At 37.9% G+C, this 21,696-nt stretch overlaps 1 protein-coding gene across 1 annotated transcript in view; it reads right to left on the minus strand.

Annotated features, from left to right (window-relative positions):
* The window catches only part of LOC107715407 (pro-neuregulin-2, membrane-bound isoform-like), a 100,297-nt gene extending 85,442 nt beyond the window's left edge, over positions 1 to 14,855 (minus strand). Inside the window, exon 1 of the mRNA XM_016521539.1 lies at positions 14,368 to 14,855. Coding sequence (XP_016377025.1) covers positions 14,368 to 14,779 — 412 coding nt within the window. The 5' untranslated portion in view covers positions 14,780 to 14,855. The remainder of the gene's footprint in view (positions 1 to 14,367) is intronic.
* Between the last annotated feature and the right edge of the window lie 6,841 nt (positions 14,856 to 21,696).

Raw genomic sequence — 21,696 nt, forward strand, 5'->3', positions numbered from 1 at the left:
GACAGGCTAGGGAATTTAAAAACAGACACTCTTAAATGTGCATCAAAAATTGCCAGCTGATAAAACCTGTGCTTCAGGGACCATATTCATATAACATCTAAGGATAAATGTAGTTCTTAACTGGCTGAGTTAGATGATTATACAGTAGAAAATCAGTCCAGTCTCCCCAGCTGTAAATGTCATTGACTGTTAAAGGGATATTTCACCCATAAATGAAAATTAATTAATCACCCCCATGTCATTCCAAACCCGTAAGACCTTTGTTCATGCGTCGTGGTACTCTCATGAATGGCGGCAGACGCTGACCCGGAAGAGAAGAATTGTTGAATAAAGTCGTTGTTATATTTTTTCTTTGTACACAAAGAGTATTCTCGTAGCTCGTAGTTTCATAAAATTACGGCTTAAAATTACGGAACCACTGATGTCACACAGACTATTTTAACGATATCCTTACTACGTTTCTGAGCCTTGAACGTGGTAGTTCCCTTGCCGTCTATGCAGGGTCAGAAAGCTCTTGGATGTCATCAAAAATATCTTAATTTGTTTTACGAAGATGAACCAAGGTCTTACAGGTTTGGAACGAAATGAGGGTGATTAATTAATGTCAGAATTTTCATTTTTGGGTGAATTATCCCTTTAAAGTCTTGTGTTGCTTATAATAAATTGACATGTTGATATCACAGAAGCAGTCTTTCAGAATGCTCTCAGTTACATGTAGATGCATACTGTATGCATTAGTGAGTGTGGCGGTGCGTATGGGGTGTCGCTCTGAGACATGTGAGTATGAGGCTGGGAGGGAAAAATCACAGTATACTCACTACAAAAAAACTAGACTACACCACTTCTACTAACAATGTCCAACTGTGTATATTTTATACTTTCTTTCTTTCCTTAAAGTCATGAACAATTTTGCAGTTTCTCATACAGTATTATTTAGTACTATAGCATTCTGTGATGGATTTTTTATTTTTATTTTTTTTTACATTTTTGCAAGAAAATGTCTTGCTGATTTCATAGATAATGTTTTATTATATTCATTTTAAGCACGTGTTCCTGCAAGTTGATGTAAACTGATCAGATGCGATGCTTTGCTATGCATTAAAGTCATTTAATCTGCATAATGATATCAAAGGCAAAAATTAATCATCATTTCAAATAAAAGCTTTTCCAAACAAACTTTCTGATCATTGTATCTTACTGTACCACTTCTACCTTTGCTGTAATGTGAAATGTGTCATTGCATGGGCTGGGTTTTAGATGAATGGGGCCTGATAAATGGTGCTCTGATCTGGTTTCAATCACATACAGGTCCTGCATTCATCAAACTCTCTCCTTATGGACAGCTAGCTGCCCCATCACACACAGCAAAATCCTTCTCTGTCCACCTCTTAACACAAGCAAAAAAACAACTATTCATTCTTTTTTAAGCCTTTTCATGTTAAGACACACATCAATCCACTCCTACGACATACCTGAGGAAGCAAACACTGGCGGTCGATGTGCATGGAGTGTGCAGCAAACATGGCCGGACACATCCCTCGAGTGGAGCGCAATGCTCGCAACGGGAGTGTCGGCAGACCCTCTTTTCAACAATCTGGCACTCCGCACACAAACACACAGATGCCCTTCCCATGCCGCTTTGTTTCCAAACTTTTCGTTTTGTCAAGTTCCTGTCACAGCCACTGTCTGATTTATTCCGGACACATATTATGACGGATTGCTGCACACACATATGTATACAGAAGCAAGCAAACAGAAACACAATACAACATGTATGTTATGGAGCTATTGGTTAGACATGCTCAGTTTTATAAGCAAATAACTACTGAGCTGGTAACCCAAAGTTTGCAGGTTCAAACCCCAGGGATGAGTCTGTCTATGATCAGGCCCAGAGAGAACCTGCTTATTTTTTTCAGCATGGATCTTGGAGGAAAATCCACAGAAATCTGTGGATCCAAAAATGGTTGTCTTGAGATGTTTGAAGTATAGATATCTTTTGTTCCTGAGTAATAAGACAAAAAGGCTATTTTAGGCTGCAGTCTCCTGCTGCTTCTACCATTTCCAAATAGCATATTTTTGTATCTGTGACAATATGTGAAAAATATTCATCATAAATTTTGACAAATTTAGCATCCACTTCAATGAATGAATGAACTGAGACTAAGGTATGGTTTCAAACTCATTAAGTCTTTGATCTTGAGGTGTTGACAAAATAACCACGACATGTCTCTGCCACGTGAAATATGGAAAGAGGAGCTTTGGGATGAAGACTGACATTGATTTTTCCTGATATTTAAAATGTTTTTATACATATCTGACAATGTTGACAAGAAGTAGCTATACAACAGTGAAAGATGCACAAAAACTGACAAAGGATTTAAAGGGGTGGTTGATTGCGATTTCTCTTTTTTAACGTTAGTGTGTAATGTTGCTGTTTGAGCATAAATAATATCTGCAAAGTTACGAAGTTGAAAGTTCAATGCAAACGGAGATATCGTCTTTTAAAATTATGGCAGTTTAATGCCTACAAAAACGGCTCGTAGGGACTACAACGAGTATGACGAAATTTATGCCCCTGCTCTCTCTCTCTCTCTCATTCAGATCATCCGCTCAGCTCTATTCCACTTATACACTTATTTTAACATAGCTATGAGAAGCGTTATACATGGAAGCGCGTGCAATTGCCGTACTGTAACAGAGCGGTGTGGATTAAAGGTAAATTATGTGAAAAATAAGGCTTTTTTTTAAACTAAGCATTAACACATGTTAGAATGCACCCCATAAACACAATCAAGCCTAGAATAAAACCAGTCAACCAACCAATTTATTTTAATCAGCATGAGATACAACATGAATTATGTTTTGGTGATGAGTAAATTCATCCCTGAACTTGGCCTAGGTTGCTTCAGGGTGACCTGAAAGATCCAACTGGGAAAATAAAAAGTGACAGGTTTCTTTTTTTTTTTTTGTGGTGGTGGTGGAGAAAGCGGGCACATATAATGCAATAAGACAACACAACCTTGTGATCACCCACATTGATCACATGTTAACTATTGCACCATGGTGTCCACAAAACAGGACATATGTACTGTAAATATCAGTGAAGTATTCCTGTCCAACTACATGACTGCTGCTATGATTATTTCATATGTCAAACGTAAGAACATGCACACTACATTATGCAAAAGCATACAAATATTCCTAATAGTTTGCATACAATACAATAAGAGCTTTTCAAGCACCAGCTATTCAAAGAATTGTTTACAGAAACACAGCCCGTGTCTTTAGCAACCGTGGCATCATATTAATAGGCCTCCGGTAATGACAAGTTAGACATTTGTTGATCAGGCTACAGATGCTGCAGTGTCCTGCAGACGTGTGCAGAGCAGCATGTATGTGATCTGAGCCCAGGGACATGCAGGTGCAGCAGGAGGACGCCTCCCGGGTGTCCTTTAGCCGCACACTACGCATGAGTCCAGAGTGGCAGGATTGTACACATGCCATACTGCAGTGGGAAAGCGCAGAGACTTACTGATGAATAGTTGATGAGCAGCTTCTAGGCAGAAAGCAGAGGGGCAAATCTTTCCATTCAGCTACAATCTGTCCCTCTCTCTTTCTCTCTTATTTACATCTCATACACTCCTCTCCTTCTACATCTCACTCATTTTCTCCTTGCCGTCAAGGCTGTAAACTACTAGGCCTTATTGGAAGGCTCTGTGTTTGGATAATGACAGAGGAGAAAAACCATACTGAATGTTCTTCACTCAGATCAGAGGAGAGACTGTGTTTGTAGCCAGGGTCAATGACATTAAAGAGTGTCCATGATAAAGTAAAGGAAATATTTTAAAAGGAAGGAAAGTTTAGAACCAGGGTTATTATAGTTAACTAACTAAAAAATTTTTTACTTAAATACTAAAAAAAAAAATTTAATAAAACTTTAACTAAAATTAAAATGAAAATGGAAAAATCCAAAAATAAAAACCAATTCAAAATATAAAAAAACTATAATATATCTTTATAATATATCCATGGTCTGAAAAACTTCAAAGTACAAAATAATAACAAATTTTCCATAAACTCATAAATGTACACTTATTTACTTTTTCTCATATATATTTTAGGGTAAATGTAAAAGTTTTATTTATTTTTTGTACAAATGTTTAACTCATTCATAAATTTCATGACATTTTACAACATAAACTAACCTTGCCTTGTCATAAATAGATTGAGTTATAATATTTCTAATGCTCTATGATATTTCTGTGACTTATTGACCATAACACACAGTCATGAGGGTTTACATGTGTCTCTCTAAGTTATAATTTCCAATGTAGTTTTTCTCTACATGTTTCTTTGTGAAAGTCATACCACATGATTTTGATTTTGCAGACAAGACAAATATTAATAAGCAGTGAATCAGCTTTGTTAAAACATTATTTTATAAACAAGTAATAATAATAATAATCATAGAAGATTTTTCCAAGCTACTTCATAAGGTTTTCCTTTCAAGAATTTGATTATTTTAATGAGTTGCATCACCCTGCCATTTTTTTAAATAAACTATTAGATAGAAAAAAAAGAGTGTCATGTCATTGGCCCGTCCTCATACAGCATGAAAACCTGAGTTCATGCACTGTGACCACCTGACCTGTCATGACATCCTTCCCCTGTCACATGTGCGCCTACATTACATGTGCACCAGATACATTATTTACTACAGAGGAAAATGCGCTCGAGGCAGGGATCAAGCAAAACATTATTTTTAGTGAAGATGACATGGAGCGTTTGAGCATATGGGACCTTGTTCGAGAAGCTCAGTTTGTATTTAGGCCAATAAATAGCAGAGTAGATGGACAGCTGGGTTTAGTCTACACTTAAGAACAAATGTCACATCTAGAATAATGCTAAATATCATCACAGGCATAAAGCATGACTACCTTTCCAAAGAGTAATCAATCCTGTACAAGGGATAATACAGGGAATTTCCCATAAGAGGAAATAAGGAAATAAACATTGCAAGAGGGCAGGAAATGATAATAATGCTTTGAGGAATCTATAGCTTTCAAGTCACACTGCAGGCTATGCGTGCAGTGATACTAGTGATGCTTTCCAAGAGGATTAGTTGATCCAAAAGTGAATACCAATGTAATTCTATAGGCTGAAAGTTTCATTCTTGAACCGATTCCATGTTGGAATTTTTCAGAATGCAACAGAAAATATTTTAATAGCAAACAGCAAAGACTAACACAAAAAATGTCTACTCCTGACGCCCCTCCACCCAAATACTCCCAGCTAAACATTCAAGCAGCCCCTCAGTTTATTTTCCCTGTGAAGGTCTTGTGAAAAAGGGGGCCACAAGTTCAGTTAAAACTAATATTTGCCAGATCACCTCCGATGATCGCGGCTTCCTCTAATAGTGATGTCAGTTTTCATGCCAGCTGCGGCTAAGTAACTGCTTACTGCGCACCATACAAATACACGTCTCTTATCATCAACCTGCTAGCTTAACTGAATAAGCTGAATTAATCTAAACAAGCATTTGGAATATTAAAGCCAAGTGCAAATATAACCACAAGCAACAATCAAGTCTGAACAGACTGAAAAATTTGATTAAATGACCACAATGGCCAAATTCCCAAGAATATATCCTGTGGATACAGTTGTTTTGGTGGCAAATTTCAACATCACGTTGACTCACAATATAGAGGTCAATTTGTCATTATAAACCACGCCTGAAAAATGTATTACCTCATATCTGACGAATGATTCAATGAATTAAAATTCTTTAAAAATTGGTCTCTAGATGATATAAATGTCATTCAAATTGGATGTCTGACCTACTGTAGGATATGAAAATAGGTTTTCCAGAAAAAAAATAAAAATAGTAAAATAAAATAAAATAAAATCCAAATATGAAAATCCATAACGCAGTTTGTTTGTTTGTTTGTTTTTCTGAGAAAACAATCCTGACATCCTGAAAAAAAAAAATGTATCACTGTTTTCACAAATACTAAGCAGCAAAAACTGCTTTTAACATTGATAATCATAATAATAATAACGCTTCTTGAGCACCGAATCAGCATACTAATGATTCCTGAAGGATCATGTGACACTTAAGACTCAAAAATTCATTATAATAATAAATTACAGAGTTGTTTTATATAGTAATTTTTCACAGTATTACTGTTTTGCTGTTTATCAAATAAATTCAGCCTTGATGAGCATAAGAGACTTCTATCAAAGACATTTACAAAAACTGTTTGTATATTATAGCATCAACTATTGCCAGAACAATTGCCTGACATGCAGTTGTATTGAGTATTGGGTGGGAATTGAGACCATCATGCCCCAGGGATGGATTCTCTGCGGTTTAAGAAGAAGAGATTCAGAGCAAACGGTACAAGGTTCCAGGAGCTTCATTATTTAGACCCCTAATGACTTACAGACGTGCCTTTTCACATATGACAGATACCAAATGTTTCAGAGAGTTTAAATGTTATTCTCTGTGGCAAGACAATGAGGCGCACGATTAATTTGTGCATTAGAGCAGTTTAAACATCGGTGATTAGCCACGATTACCCAGCATGTTAATGTCAGACCTGATGAGAGTAACACCATAGTCACACCACGTTTGCAGGGTGCAAACACTTGGGCCTGTTTGTAATATTTTTGGGGCTGTAAGAATCCTGTTCATATACTGCCTCTAAGTGGTGAACGTGATGCCTTCTTCTGTGGAAAAATCCCAGACAGCCAAAAAGAGACAATCAGTGAGCAAAGATCTATTCTATTCTACTTCACATTTCTATTTCAAATATAGCATAACAAGTATTTGTTCTGAATTTAATAATAAAATCCATTTATTATTTTCTTTTGAATTTTTCCTTTACACATAACAACTTCTTTGAGAAAGTAAAATGCTAAACAAACTCATCCTGACATGACATCTTGCCTGTATTTATTACCCATATGGGTAAAGAAGCATGTACTAGGCACTTAAAAGTAATTTGCAGAACGTGTTCTCATTGCCTATATAAATATGCAGTTAACTCATAAATGGCGTACAGTTTCTCTCTCAAATGGTCACAGTGCACCAGTACATTGAGTTCCAATAAAAACACACTGCTCACACTCAACTGCCTTTACAGCTGGAGCCTAAAACACCCTGACTCAGATTTACAGCTTGTCAATTACAAGGTATTACACAGGCTTGTCTCTGCCGCGTCTTTCCCTTCGTAACACTCAGCAGACAATCCAATCCCTGTGGGCCTATTTTCAGAGCTCTTTAAATGCATCACACGATGGGCAGCTCTGCCACTACTGTAACCCAGCCAGGTCTCTTTTGTCACAGATACTGTGTTTAAAGCCAGAAATGATCACCTTCGCGGGGAAGGAACGCAGAGGAGTTAACCCTCATGCAAGTCAGCATTTTCTGCAAAATTATGCGCCCCTTGAGTTAATGGAAGTCGTTCTTTATTATGGGATTCATTTATTCCCAGCACATTAAAAACTTTAAATATAACAGGGTAGCGCTTGTTAAAGATAGATTGAACGATTGACAACAGTATATAACATGTAACTAACATTGCGCCCTTTTGTAGTACGATCACTGTTCATGGTCATGTTTATTTTATCAGGTAAGTCAACATTACGAACAATGGATACTGTAACCCATGAAAAATGACTCCAATGTTAGAGATCTAGAGTACCCACTCTGAATTTTGATTAAAAACACTCAAACTTTAACAGCATGCAAAACTACTTAGGAAAAAAAAAGTTTGAAACTGATGTTGAAACTGAATTTTCTGCAGCCATTACATTTATATATTTATTTAGTTAGTTAGTTAGTTAGTAAGTACGTACGTAAGTAAGTAATAAGGTAAAGTGATAAATAGAAGTATTTATTTTCTTACTGACCCAAAACTTTTAAACAAGTCTCAAAAAAACAAATACCAAATAACTTTGTTGGGTGACTTAGTTATATAATGTAATGGCATTCAGATATTTTATATGTCTGAATATGGATAGTCCAACCCAAAAATGAAAATTGTTGTACATACGTTGAACACATAAGACAATATTTTGAAGAATGTTGATAACCAAACAATTGATGGTAGCCAGTGACTTCCATAGTAGGGAAAAAATACTATGGAAGTCACTGGCTACCAGCAACTGTTTGGTTATCAACATTCTTCAAAATATATTATATTGTGTTCCACACAACAAAGAAAGTCATACAGGCTTGGAACAACTTGTGAGTAAATGATGACAGAATTTTCATTTGAACTATGCATGTCTAAGTGTCACAATAATTTTAGGAGCCACTGTGTGCAAACGTAAAGTCCATACAGACCATGCAGTACACAACTGATTCACAGAAAACTACAGCATTCTGTAGTTGATGTGTTTGTTCACTAAATAGTGAAGCTCTGAACTGTCTACTGTTCTGTGTGGATGTTGATATCACATTGTGAGACACTTACAGCTTGTGAAGACAAAAGGTGGATTGTAACTGAAGCACATGGAGAAGGAATGAGAGTGCTCAAGAGGGCAATATGAGGAGATATGAGCTGGCAAAAGGTTCAAGAGGAAAACAGACAGAATGCACATGGGCCAAACAGTCAAGATTGCTCTTTCACTATACACTGAGTCCATTCTAGGTAACTGGTTGTCTCAGTAGCAGTCAAGCAAGGAGGTCTGACTCTGTAATATCTGGGGGAAACTAATTGTTAGCATTGCTGTTCATCTCATTGGCACTTGCTTGGCTGGCACTGGACTCTGCAGACATACATGACTGCCAGCCTTGCTCATGCTCGGTTTTGCTGCCAGGTTGTTTTGAATCAATCACCTGAGCAAAATGTCATGTGACTAATGACTTTGGAGCTGCAGGAAAATTATGCTATGATAATACTGATTGGCTGATGACACTGCATGAACGTGCCCCATCACAATCTCTTTATTAACCACTTTCCATGAGTTGTAAGGTCAAGAGCAGCAGACAAAAAAACTGCTGAAATACGCAGATCCAGAGAGCAGGACTGGGAGCTGACAGCGATTATCATGCAGTATTTAAGTCTAGGTAACAACATGTGTCACAGAGTACAGCTGATATGCTGGAGACCACTGGAGGCCTGCTTCATATGTCTCATGTCAGCCCTACGCTCCATACAACAGCGATGAAGTGTATGAATCTATCTCAAGAGGGGGGATGCAGAGCAACCTACACAAACATTTATCATCATGCGTGACCAGGATCGATGGGAAGCCCATCTTCGGTATTCCACCTTCAGTCAGTCGATACAGACAGATACTCTTTGCAATATAAATCAAGCAATGGCTCTTATCCTGCATAAGAACAATCTGATTGCCTTCCATCTAAACATGCCAAATTTGAAGCAAACTGCTGAAATACGCAGATCCAGAGAGCAGGACTGGGAGCTGACAGTGATTATCATGCAGTATTTAAGTCTAGGTAACAACATGTGTCACAGAATACAACTGATATGCTGGAGACCACTGGAGGCCTGCTTCATATGTCTCATGTCAGCCCTACGCTCCATACAACAGAGATGAAGTGTATGAATCTATCTCAAGAGGGAGGATGCAGAGCAACCTACACAAACATTTATCATCATGCGTGACCAGGATCGATGGGAAGCCCATCTTCGGTATTCCACCTTCAGTCAGTCGCTGCTTTCACCCGAGAGTCACTCACAGCAGTCATTCAACAGCCGGTGCTCAAAGGGACGGACCACATGGACAGGCTATTCAGCTGCCATAAATTGATGTTGAAGAAACATAACTATGAATTATGTTATTAAGAATTAATTGCATTTTTCTACATATGTAAACCTACTTCATAAAACTACAGTAGATAGTTTTCCTGAAAACCTAATTTACAACTGCAAATGTACAAGACGTACTAATTTTTGATCTCCAGTTTTAATCAATCAAATTGCATTTCAGATGCAAAATATATGTGGCTCATATTGCATCGCTCCAGGCCTGAAATAGTTATTATTGTGCTTGAAGTGAAACAAAACCTATCCCAGCAGAGACCGGCTGCTTTAAATAAGAGAATGTACATGGTAACATGAAGTCTTGTGATATAAATCATGGCACATGTTTTAAAAAATATAACATAACATAACATAACATATATTATGTTATGTTATGTATGAGAAATGGACATCAATGGTAACCAAAACTGTTTGACTGTTTGGCAACCAACTTTCTTCAGAATATCTTCTTTGCAGATTCTTTAAACATCCTTTTTTAGAAGTTTCATTTTTGGGGGAACTATCCTTCTAAGAACATAAACAATGAATGTTTTAAAGAATGTTTCAACTCTCTTTGTCCATGCAATGAAAATCAGTGGAGACCAAAACACATCAAAGATATTAAATGATAGCAGACTTTTCATTTTTGGGTGAACTATCCCTTTAAGAACACTAAATAAGATCATTTAAAGAGTGTTTAAACTGTTTTTGTCCATACAATGAAAGTCAGTGGGGAACAAAACAACATTAGATCCGACTGACTTTCATTGCATGGACAAAAAAAAACCTGAGATATTAAATGATGGCAGACTTTTTATTTTCGGATGACCTATCCCTTTAAGGCAAGATGATGCTTTATTGCATTTCAGCCAAACTGCACTTTTCCCAACAATTTCTTACTAAACCATATCAATATTGGATTGTTTTATAATCCGAATGCAACAAAACTGACTGGTTTTCACCGATTGCTTGTGTACAGCTCATGAAAAGCATTCTGAGCTAAGGCCTGTTTGTCTGAAGGGAATATGTGTGGGCGAGCTGCAGAGAGAGATTTTCTTTTCTTGGAGATATGGAAAAGTGAGCCATGCTGGAGAGAGTGCATAATCCAGCTTTAGTATCCTAAATATGACCAAGTTTATAAAACTAGTGTTTTAACATGGCCATTACCCCATTTAAAATTATGACAACCCACCATGAATGTCCAGCAATAAGACAGCAGTCATCAATTTCCTTCTCAGAGCCGAATCCAGCTTGTAGCTGAGATCCATGGCCAATCATCACTAAATCTCCTCAGGCAGTTCACTTGTTACAGCCTTTTGAATCATGCACTATTTTACTGAGGTAAATTATCCATGTCATTCAGGAATCCACAAGGATTTTGTTATGACAGGATCTCTGCGTTTGGTCTGGCCAAAAATCCTTCACGTTTTAGATTTGACCTTATATAGTTATTAAAAAAGACATATGCATCTATGAAGTAAGTCCTTCCCCTCTGTGTATGTCAATCACCAGCGGTTATTCTTGTCCTTTGTCATGCAGTTTTGCCCGAGAGCTCTTTCGAATCAATGATATTGAGCCACCGGCATATTCTGGACTGCCACCTCGATGCAGCTGTGACCTCCACACAGGGGGAAGGGAAAGACAGGATCACACATCATGAGGAACATCAAATACTACAAACTTCCCTGTCATCATTTTAAAATCATAATTAACTACATATCTATTGCAAAACACATTTTGGAGGAGTAACACACTACACAACGGCACCCACCCACCTTTCACTCCTCATGGGTAATATGTAGGTCTCCCTCTACAAAAAGTCAAGAAAAAAAAAAACTCTTCAAAATACCTGCATTTACAGGCTTTCAATCTAGGCTGAGCCATTAGGGACACAAGAAGAAACATATTTTTATCTACAAAACTTGAGGCACCCGTCAGACCTGACATATTTGAAAAGCTTGTGCCTTCCTGTCTGAATCGTACTCTGTTCATAGAGACATACTGTCATGATCTGGCTCATGTTCCCCTGTCTTGTGTTTGGACTTGTGTTACTTCCTGTCTAGAGTGCCTTTTGTAGTCATTTTGTAGTTCTTTTGTTTCATTGGTCCTCTTGATTACTTTCCCAGGTGTGTCTTGTTACCTTGTCATCTTGTTAGTGTCTCTGTGTATAATAGTTCTGTGTTTTAGTCAGTCTGAGTCAGTCGTTGTCTTTGCGAAGTTGTGGCATGTTGTTTCTGTTTCCTGGTTCTCTATGTGTTTGGTTCTATGTTTCTGGATTTGGATCCTACCTTGACTCTTCCTTGCATTGACATGTTACACATACAGTCATGCCAGTGGAGGTCAGATCGTGACCCTTATCTTTCGCAGACCCCTTTCAGGTCAAACATGTATGTTCACTTTAAGCATCATGCGGAACAGAAAAAAATTCTGTAAGTGAATGGCAGACTGCAGTCTCATCGCAAAGCAAATGGTTTAAATAATTATGTTGCAACACACAAGTTAATTCAATGCAGAGGTTAGATTCACTTGTGAGAGTAAACTGCAAAGTCATCAAGTGAGCACACATTGATCTTTGAAAAGAAGCCATGGGAAAAGATTTTCAATTTATTGATGAGGTTAGAAAAATCAAAACGATATTTCTATTTCAAGGCCTCTGTCTGCTATGCTCTCATAAGTTGCATGTGCTAGCATATTGTAGTAAGTGTTTTAACATTTATTCCTTAAAACTAGTTAGTGATGCTTACATCACCTTAATTACTACAAATTAAATAATATTTTTCACTGTCAACACATTATTAGACTCTTGTACTTTTTCATCACTGTCTTCAATAGAACTCAATCTCTCATTTCTACCCTTTCAAATCATTTCAATCGTTATTAGTACCTATAGTATAGGCTAGTGCTAATTTATTAGATGCTAGAGCCAATTAATGAGACACGTTAGATTCATCAGCTCTCTAGTGCCAAATTTACACTGCAAAGGTGGCACAGAAGCAACTCTGAAGTGGCATTTAGGTGTCTTTACATAGACTGTTTAATGCTGCTCAGAGGTAGCATAAATGCATTAAACACAGCAATTGTTTATTTTGATACTAAGGGCTGTTTATTTTGAAACAATTGTTTATTTTGATACTAAGGGCTGAGGTGGGTCTGAGCAAGCATAATTTAGCCTGGCTTTTATGCGGCTTTGCGCTTTTACAGTGAGTTTTGAGCAGGCACAGAGCAGCCTTAAAAGAAGTTGTGTAAAGTCACCTTAGTTACAGTTCCTTTTTTAGTTGTTGTATATTTCACTACAAAGTAGGCATTCAAAATAGTAATTTAGAAATCGTTCTAGCACCATTAAAAATGGAATGGACACTAGTGTGTAATAAATACGTGCTAGTTTGTGCACAAAATGAATTAGTAAAACTACCAGCAACAATTGGAATTCATATTTAGAAGTGAACAGTTGGTATTTTAATTACCATAGACAAATTTTTTTTAATTGTTAACAATGGAATATTTAGGCTACTTGCACTGGGATAGTGACTAGTAGCAAAGAATGAGCAATGATGTCTAAGAAAAAAAGTTACTCATGGAAATGAAAAATTTAGTAATTAACATATGCACGTTACATAAACAGCATATTTCCATTCTCATTTTTTTAGACGAAGCGTTTCTCTCGTACTCGTTCATAAGAAGAGGAGAGGACGGTACAGCACCCTGGACAGCGACAATCTAAACGCGTTACAAGAAGAAGCCGTCTGACAGTAGGCCTGTGGTAAACACGGTGTCCTGAAACTTAATGACTGACAGAATGGTAGCACCTTCTAGTTATGTCACAACACTGAGAAAAGATGCAGTGTCATTTCTTTTCTTTGCAATTGTGAGAGTTGGATTTGAGTTGCCGCTTTGAATCAAAAGTAGCCTAGGCTATAACATATAGGTTACATAGGTTAAAATGTGCTTTCGAGGAATATGCCATCATGAAGAAAAACGATGGGAACAATTTTAATTTCTTATTATAAAAAGATAATAGGAATGTGGCGTGCAAACAGGTGACACATAACTGTTGGCTGTAAGATATTCCCTGCGTCCTGAGTGGAGTTTTAAAGGCTCCACTCCCAGTGCAGTTGTTCTAAAGGCCCATTACACAAGCGCAGACCAGCAACTTTCTGTTCCAACAGAGCAACGAGCTTTAGGTCCTGACGGCCACTTTTAGAAGATATTCTGAGTCGTTCTGACCTTCTATACCTTTTCATATCCGAGCATACAAGCTGTGGGCCCTGTCTAATGGTTACGCCATGAACACTGCTAGCTCAGTTTATTACAATTTTGTCTTGAGGAAAGAATTCGGCATCCTACAAATGAGCAGCGAGCGCGCGTGTTACTACAGCATATGTCTTTGCATGTATGAAGATAGCATGAAAAACCTTTAAGCGTTTTATTCCTGCCCAATATTGCTGCAGAGACGCCCCCACAAGCCCCCATCTGTTACTTACACTAAACATTTGGATGTCATCCGCCCCACAAATAAGCATACAATCGAAGCCGACGGTCAATGTGTCAATTTGCAAGACCCTGCACAAGCATTTTGTGGGCATAAACCTACCGCAGTTTTCACACAAGATCCTCCCAACATCTTTTTTCAGGTTCTTCCCACTTGTATCTAAGGGCGCAAACGATGCTTTGAAAACCAAGGGTTCATCAGTTGGGTCCATGAAAAATATATACTTGTGATTCTTCTTCACTTTGGTGCACGGAGCCTCCGAGCCAAATTCCCCAACAGTGACGAGCTGATCCCGCTCCAGACCCCCGCTGTTTCGCGGCCACAAGTCCAGGACTTTGACATTCACACTGTACGGCTCCGCTGAGACGTTCTGAGGCGCGGACTGCACCTTGCCCTCAATCACCACGGCGGATTTGTAAGCCTGATCCTGCAGGGAATTCAGACTCGGGGAGTAGCAGGCGAAGGAGACCCCGATGAGCAGCATGGATAAGTGTACCGAATCAAGCCTCCTCATGCCGCCTGCTTTGGCTCGATGGTCGGTGGTCGCGTTGCGGCAGGGCTGTGGGGCGATGGCGGCGGAGCTGGGTTGAAGGCTGAAGAGACTGCGAATAGGCTCCAGTAGCACGGCGGCGCGGCAGACCTTGCGTAAGTGTCCATGCCATCGGGATCCGCTGCTTTTTTCCGATAGATTTGCAATCGGGAAACACCAGCTGGGAACCGGAAACGGCGTAATGCTGCTGGTTTAATACAGATCCCTCAACTGCATTCTTCCGAAGCGCAGCGTAAAATGCAGGGAAAGTCGTGGACGCTGCCTCCTCCGAAGACACGAGCAGGTATCTACAAGACGCCGCCAGTCAGTCTTTGCCCCGAAATTGCAGTGGTGAGCGCCCTACTCGCTACTGGCTGCTGAGTATCTTCCACTGCAGTCGAATGTGAAATGCTGCAGCAAACTATTAGGGCTACTTTCGATATCCCCTCAGCAAAAACGTTGTAAGAATCCACTTTCGTAGTGACAAAACGCGGTTGCCGTATCCCTCGCGCCCCGTCTCTATCCGCCACCCCGATATATCAGAGCAAAATTCCCCGCACAAACGGCAGATTCACGGCTGGGGTGCTGAAACGAACGCCCACGCGCCGGCGTGTGCGTCTTTAGTCTCCGACACCCCGAGAAAAATGGTCAATCCATGATCTCTCCCATCGCCAATCCTCATCGGATTTTTTTTCTTTAAAAGAAAAAAGAAAAAAAGGGGGGAAAAAAGAAAAGAAAAAACAAACACCAAAATGTATGGTGCAGGGAAGCGCCCGACTCAAATCTTCCTGTAAATCGTTAGAGCACCGCAGTGGTTTGCGCTGCTTTGAGCGCGATGGCTAACAGTGCGAGTGAATGAGCTTTGAATGAGTTTTGCGTCTTATTCCATTACTAAATCATGCCCTGCATTCAGGTCACATTCGCCGTTCTGCCTCAGATAGAGAGAGAGAGAGAGAGAAATCATAGTGAGGCGTAAAAAAAGAAAAGAAAAAACAAACACCAAAATGTATGGTGCAGGGAAGGGCCCGACTCAAATCTTCCTGTAAATCGTTAGAGCACCGCAGTGGTTTGCGCTGCTTTGAGCGCGATGGCTAACAGTGCGAGTGAATGAGCTTTGAATGAGTTTTGCGTCTTATTCCATTACTAAATCATGCCCTGCATTCAGGTCACATTCGCCGTTCTGCCTCAGATAGAGAGAGAGAGAGAGAGAAATCATAGTGAGGCGTTGCATCAAATCCATAGGCTACATCTGGTATCCGTTGCATTGCTGATGCCTGGACGAATGAGAACATTTTTAACAAATGAAATGAAGGAACATCACGAATGTAGCAGCAGAGTGCATCAAACGCAAAATATGTGCGCTAGATGGTAAAGCATTGATAGACACACAGTGTTGGTAGACACGGAATGTTTAAAAGGAGATGATAAATATCAATATTTGACTTTAACAGGTTAGGAACGATATATAAATCATTAACTAAATGAAGGCTGAACCTGTGGATCTGCAAATGAGCGTAGCTACAACTTCACTAAGGGCGACATCTGCTGTTCTGTGCGCACGCAGACAGAGCCACAACAACTTTCTAACATGTAAGATGACTGTGAGGAATCATTAGTAATAAATAGCACAAGTTGTAGTCCCTCAAACTTTTAAATTTATTTAATTTTAAATTAAAGAACAGTACACCGTACCCAACAGTGTACAGTACCAGTGTCCCTTAATTGGAGTAACTTGGGATTATGATTTTGCACAAGGCACAGTGGTGATAGTTCATAAACTGGCCCTTGCTGAGCTTTTACGGCTTATTTGTAGAATGCTGAATGCTTTCCTTAATAAGATAACATTGTAATAAACTGAGCTTTGGCCTAACCAATAAATAAATAAATTAATAAAATAAATAAACAAAAATAAAATAATTTAAGATATATATAAAATGTAAATTTTATTTTGTACATTCTATTAGACAAAGAATGTCTTTAAGTGTTAAAGTGGTGCATTGTGCCATGCATTTCAAGTTATATCAGGAAAACTATTATGACGTTGTGATATAGGGTTGACAGTTTTACAGCTCATTTAGCGTGTGCAAGGTCATGACACTACAAGGTGTTTGTTAGAAAAAATAAAAGTAGAAAAAATCTACTTTTAAATAATGAGATGATTACTATAAAAATTATTGTAACAGGGTTGACTATTTACGAATGTGTCGAACATAAAAAAGGTTAATGGATTTAAAAGAGGAGACGCTTGTCCTTAAAGGGCAAACATGAAAGAAAGTAATTAATTAATAAATATTTTATTGAAAGTGAATTGACATAACATGGGGATTAAAAAGCTTTTAATAAAATGTTTTAGTAAAAAAAAAAATATATATTATATATATATATATAATGTGTGTATATGTATATAGATATATATATATGTTCACTATATTCACTCAGTTTTTTCAAGGCATCACTCAGTGACCATATTTATCTAAAATATACGTATTTAAAAGGAGATAAATTCTAAATATCTCATTTTAATCTACGTTATTACATTGTAGACTTTTGAGTTAGGAGATTTTATATTTTAACTTTTTGTTCTTTCTTAACTTTTATAGCTTGCAATGGTATTACAGTTGTAACTTTAAGATTAAAATAACATTAATATGCAAGAAATTTGATTATTAATGACGATGTGGTATTTTTACGTCCACAGCTCATTTGTGAAAGTAAAAAGGTACGATTAGACGCATCAGAATATTTCAATGTACAGTCCCGACTCTGAAAAATGCGTTTTGCTTTTCAAATCAGATACGTCTATCACAATGGTACTAATTGTTAACAAAGACGCTGCTAAATTATTAAAATGTTTTCTAAACTAAATTATTAGAGAGAATCAATTCTTGGATGCGTGAAAAAATAAACGTTTATTTAAAAAATGTCATCACTTTCCAGGGTTAATACTTACAATTTCAATTAAATTACAGACCAGTTAAGTTAAGTTAAGTTAAAGAAAACTAATTCAAAACACTGGTGTAATTATCCAGTCGACTTTTGTTTGATGTTTTGTTAAGTACCTGAGTTTGAATATGGGAAATATTTCTACAACTACAGGAAAACACGCAAATAATCTAATAACTAATAAAAATCGAAATCAAAGTGAGGCACTTCTACATTTATAAAACAGTTTGCTTTAAAAACCATGTTTATAAACGAATAAATCATTTTATAATTTTGTATTGCATTGCCAAACATTTTTTAATTAATCTTATGCATGGGTTTTGTGTGGATTGACAAAGAAAATAGTAAGAAACAAAGCATTTAGATATGATTATGGTTATGGATTTTAGATATTTCAATAAATTATATTATTTTACTCGTTTAAGTTAGTATTTTTTAAGCAAATGTCTGAAACCCATTACTCATTTGCCTATATGCGCACGAAATAAATATTTTGTAAAAGCTTATATTTTTGTATAGCCTATAATATCTGAGAACAGCTGTATTGAAACAAATTGCATGAACTGTGTTAGTGTTCTTGTAATATCGCCACGTTTAGTTTTAATAGGTCGAGAGATATTCTCCTGCTTATATGTAGCCTAACGGTCATACAACACAGAGGCTACGTATTCCTCTTAACCGCTTTGGTCAAAGCATCCATCGCAACTGTCTCAAGAAAAATTCAACTGTTAGGCCTACATTATTTTCTTCAAACAGGCATTGAAAACAATATCACCACAAAATCCTTTTCAGACACTGAGGTTTGATTTTAGTAAGCCTCGATTTTTTTGCTCACATTTTTTTACAAGGATATTTTTTTTCGATATTAAAATAAAAGCTGAACAACTAGAAAACAACAAATATCTGGGGATGTTATCTAGTTGATTATAATGAATTATTTGCATCTGGTAAAAATGCATTCAGTAGCAAATGTTAAATAATAGGTTGGAGAAAAATAACTAGTATTGTAGCCTATAAGTGCATAACATAAACCTACAGAAAATACAATATATATGTCATAAATCACGCTTTTACCAAACTAAAATGTAACCACCTTAAAAGCTGAAGAAATCAAACACTGAATTTATTTAGTAGCTTAAATTGCATTAAGTAAGCCATTTAATGCATTTTGCGTCAATGCATCAGTATGAATGCATCTGAAAAAAATATTTTATTTCCAATAATCTATTTTTATTTTTGCCATCACAAAAAAGGCCGAAGTGCATTATTGAATGAAGGATGAACTAAATGAAAACCTATCCAAACACAACCGGTCTGCCCCGAAACGTTTGTTAGCCAGTTTATATCGTGAAAAATTGCTCATTAAATATGCGTAAATACCAGCGGGATGCGTAAGCGATCAGTAAGAATTATATCAATTTCTGTCACTTTGCATAGGCTATAGAAAACTCAGTTTTTCCGTTTTCGGCAACATTTAATCTCCTGTTCCATTTTAACCACTGTTTATTAATTCATTTTATAAGCTACAAACGAATAAAAACCTAGAGGACAACGAAACTTAAGCAAATGGCTTCTGTATCGACTATAGGCTATATAGACTAAAATACATTGACGGCAGTGAAATATAGCCTATTGATCCGCGGTAAAGGCAGCGCACACGGACGCAATGAATTGAATATTTTACTTTCTCTTTAAATTGATCATGATTTTCCAGGTCAGACATACTATGTGATTAGAGCGTTCGGCTGCAGTGTTAGACCTTCTGTACGATGAATTTATTCGGAATCGGCACAGGTCTGAACAGCGCTCGTCTTCTCTCCTCACACAGATCTCGCGAGAACGGTAGCGTGGCTGCTTGGCAGTAGGCTTGCAGTAAGACAGAGGGAGAAGGCAGGCAGCATCATGGCGGACAGAGACAGTGGAAGTGAGCAGGGAGGAGCAGCCACGGGCCCGGGTGTCGGTTCCATGCACCCAGTGACAGGAGGGGCGGGCTCGGCTTCTGGGCTGCAGCACGAGACGCAGGAGCTCGCCTCGAAGCGGGTTGACATCCAGAACATATATATATATATATATAGTTCAGAAATGTGGACGTGGAGTCCACATAAAGAGACACAAGTCTCTTTATTACTTGTAGGTTACACAGGCACACTACTAAAGACAAAATTCGAAACGGATCGATCACTAGAAAGGCAGTGACGAGACTCGGCGGTTACTGTCCATGGTTCTGAAACAGCGCTGCCCTCGACCTCCCACCGACCAAACTACACTAAACTACAATGTAAAATATGAGTTTAACGAAATTATTCTTTCGTCTTTATAGGGTACAACCACTTAAAATTAATCAGAAAATGAAGACATGACACAGTCCAAGTGTACACGTGATAACATGACACGTGCAGGCTACACATCTTATCTCTATAAACCATTTGATCATATCAAACATGATAAACATCTTAATCACGCTTTTCTAAACACTAAAAACTTTTTATTAAATAAGTTAGTCTCCTCTAAAATGGTAGTTAAATGAATCACCGTAAATTCAACAAAGCATCTTATCTTGTTAACTCACATGATAAAATGTATATGGTAAAACAAAAACAAAAAAATAAAGAAAAAAAAACAAAAAAAAAAACTTTAAGAGCCTAGGAGAAACTACAGTGACATAAGGAAGATAATAAAGCACATGTGCATTCTACTTTCGCATACACACTTAATTTAACAACCCTGTAAAAAGTTGATCGTGACACTAGTTTTTCGATTCTACAATACTTGCAGCTTATAGCACACCGAATCTACTCAGAATACGGATAATAAATTTCATATGAGATGTATGTGAAGTATTCTCCAATATCAAAACCGCTAAAGAGGCAAGTCCGGCTGCAATACCGCGAAAGCAACAGTGCGAGGCGCAAGAGCTATTTGCTTTTCCCCAGCTGAGCGTGCTGACATCAGACTCCACGCTCACAGCGTTGAGCTCCTGCGTGCGTCCGTCTCCATGCCACGACTCGCGCTTTCGTTCCATCTTGTGAACGGCGCATTGGTGAAGCAGTACCGCGACAGCGTTTACAGTAGGCCTTCGGGGCTTACATGTTTTCATCTTTGTTTCTGACAGTGTTCAACTGCGAAGGGCTTGCACGGGGGCTAACGCTCTGCCTGCAGACTAAGCGGGGTAAGATATGCCGAACCACGTCGCTCGTTATGAGGTCTGCGACTTTGGCAACAGCACTGCACTTTACGATCATATCTCATGGCATTCTGCGGTATAGTTGTTTTTTGTCAGTATAACAACCACGGAATTAATGTTCGCAGCCGTGGGCCGATATCACCGACTGATTGCGCAAACTCGTTAACTGTTTACAGTGCTGACATACAGCGAGGCTGTCAGACTCTGTTGCGGCAAATCCAGTGTGCCATTTAAGTGTGACTGTGACATACCGTTTTGAGTTCAAGCTTACAGAGTTCACCTTAGACCAAACAAACAAGCACACCTTTAAGTGACGCTCATGAATTGGAGTCGGCGGTCCCTGTTTCCTTCACTCGGTGTCTTTTTTTACGCACTGTCACTTGTGTTATAGGCCCATGTCAAGTAGTTTACACGTGCATTAGAAGTTTTAAATGTCAAAATGTGAAGTATCAATTAAGAATAACCAGTTAAGACATTCTTCATTCTAGCAAGCAACAGGCCACACAAAGTAGGGAGCATTAACTTTTGTTTAGCCCAAGGTAATATAGGCTAATTATTATTTATTTATTTTTTAATCAGGGGGAAAACACTTATCTTAGACACTTGCCTGGAATGCAAATAGAGTTTAAATGCATTTTATTTATTATATTTTTATTTTATTGTATATTAAACTCTCTTCGAATTACAAAAATTAAAGACATGAACTTTATTTAATAAAGCATATGCTAGAATAGACATGCATATGTGTAAGCAATTGAATATATTTTATATTTTT

This window comes from Sinocyclocheilus rhinocerous, unplaced genomic scaffold (assembly GCF_001515625.1).
Source record: "Sinocyclocheilus rhinocerous isolate Xijiao unplaced genomic scaffold, SAMN03320098_v1.1 scaffold299, whole genome shotgun sequence".
In the NCBI taxonomy this organism is placed as follows: domain Eukaryota; kingdom Metazoa; phylum Chordata; class Actinopteri; order Cypriniformes; family Cyprinidae; genus Sinocyclocheilus; species Sinocyclocheilus rhinocerous.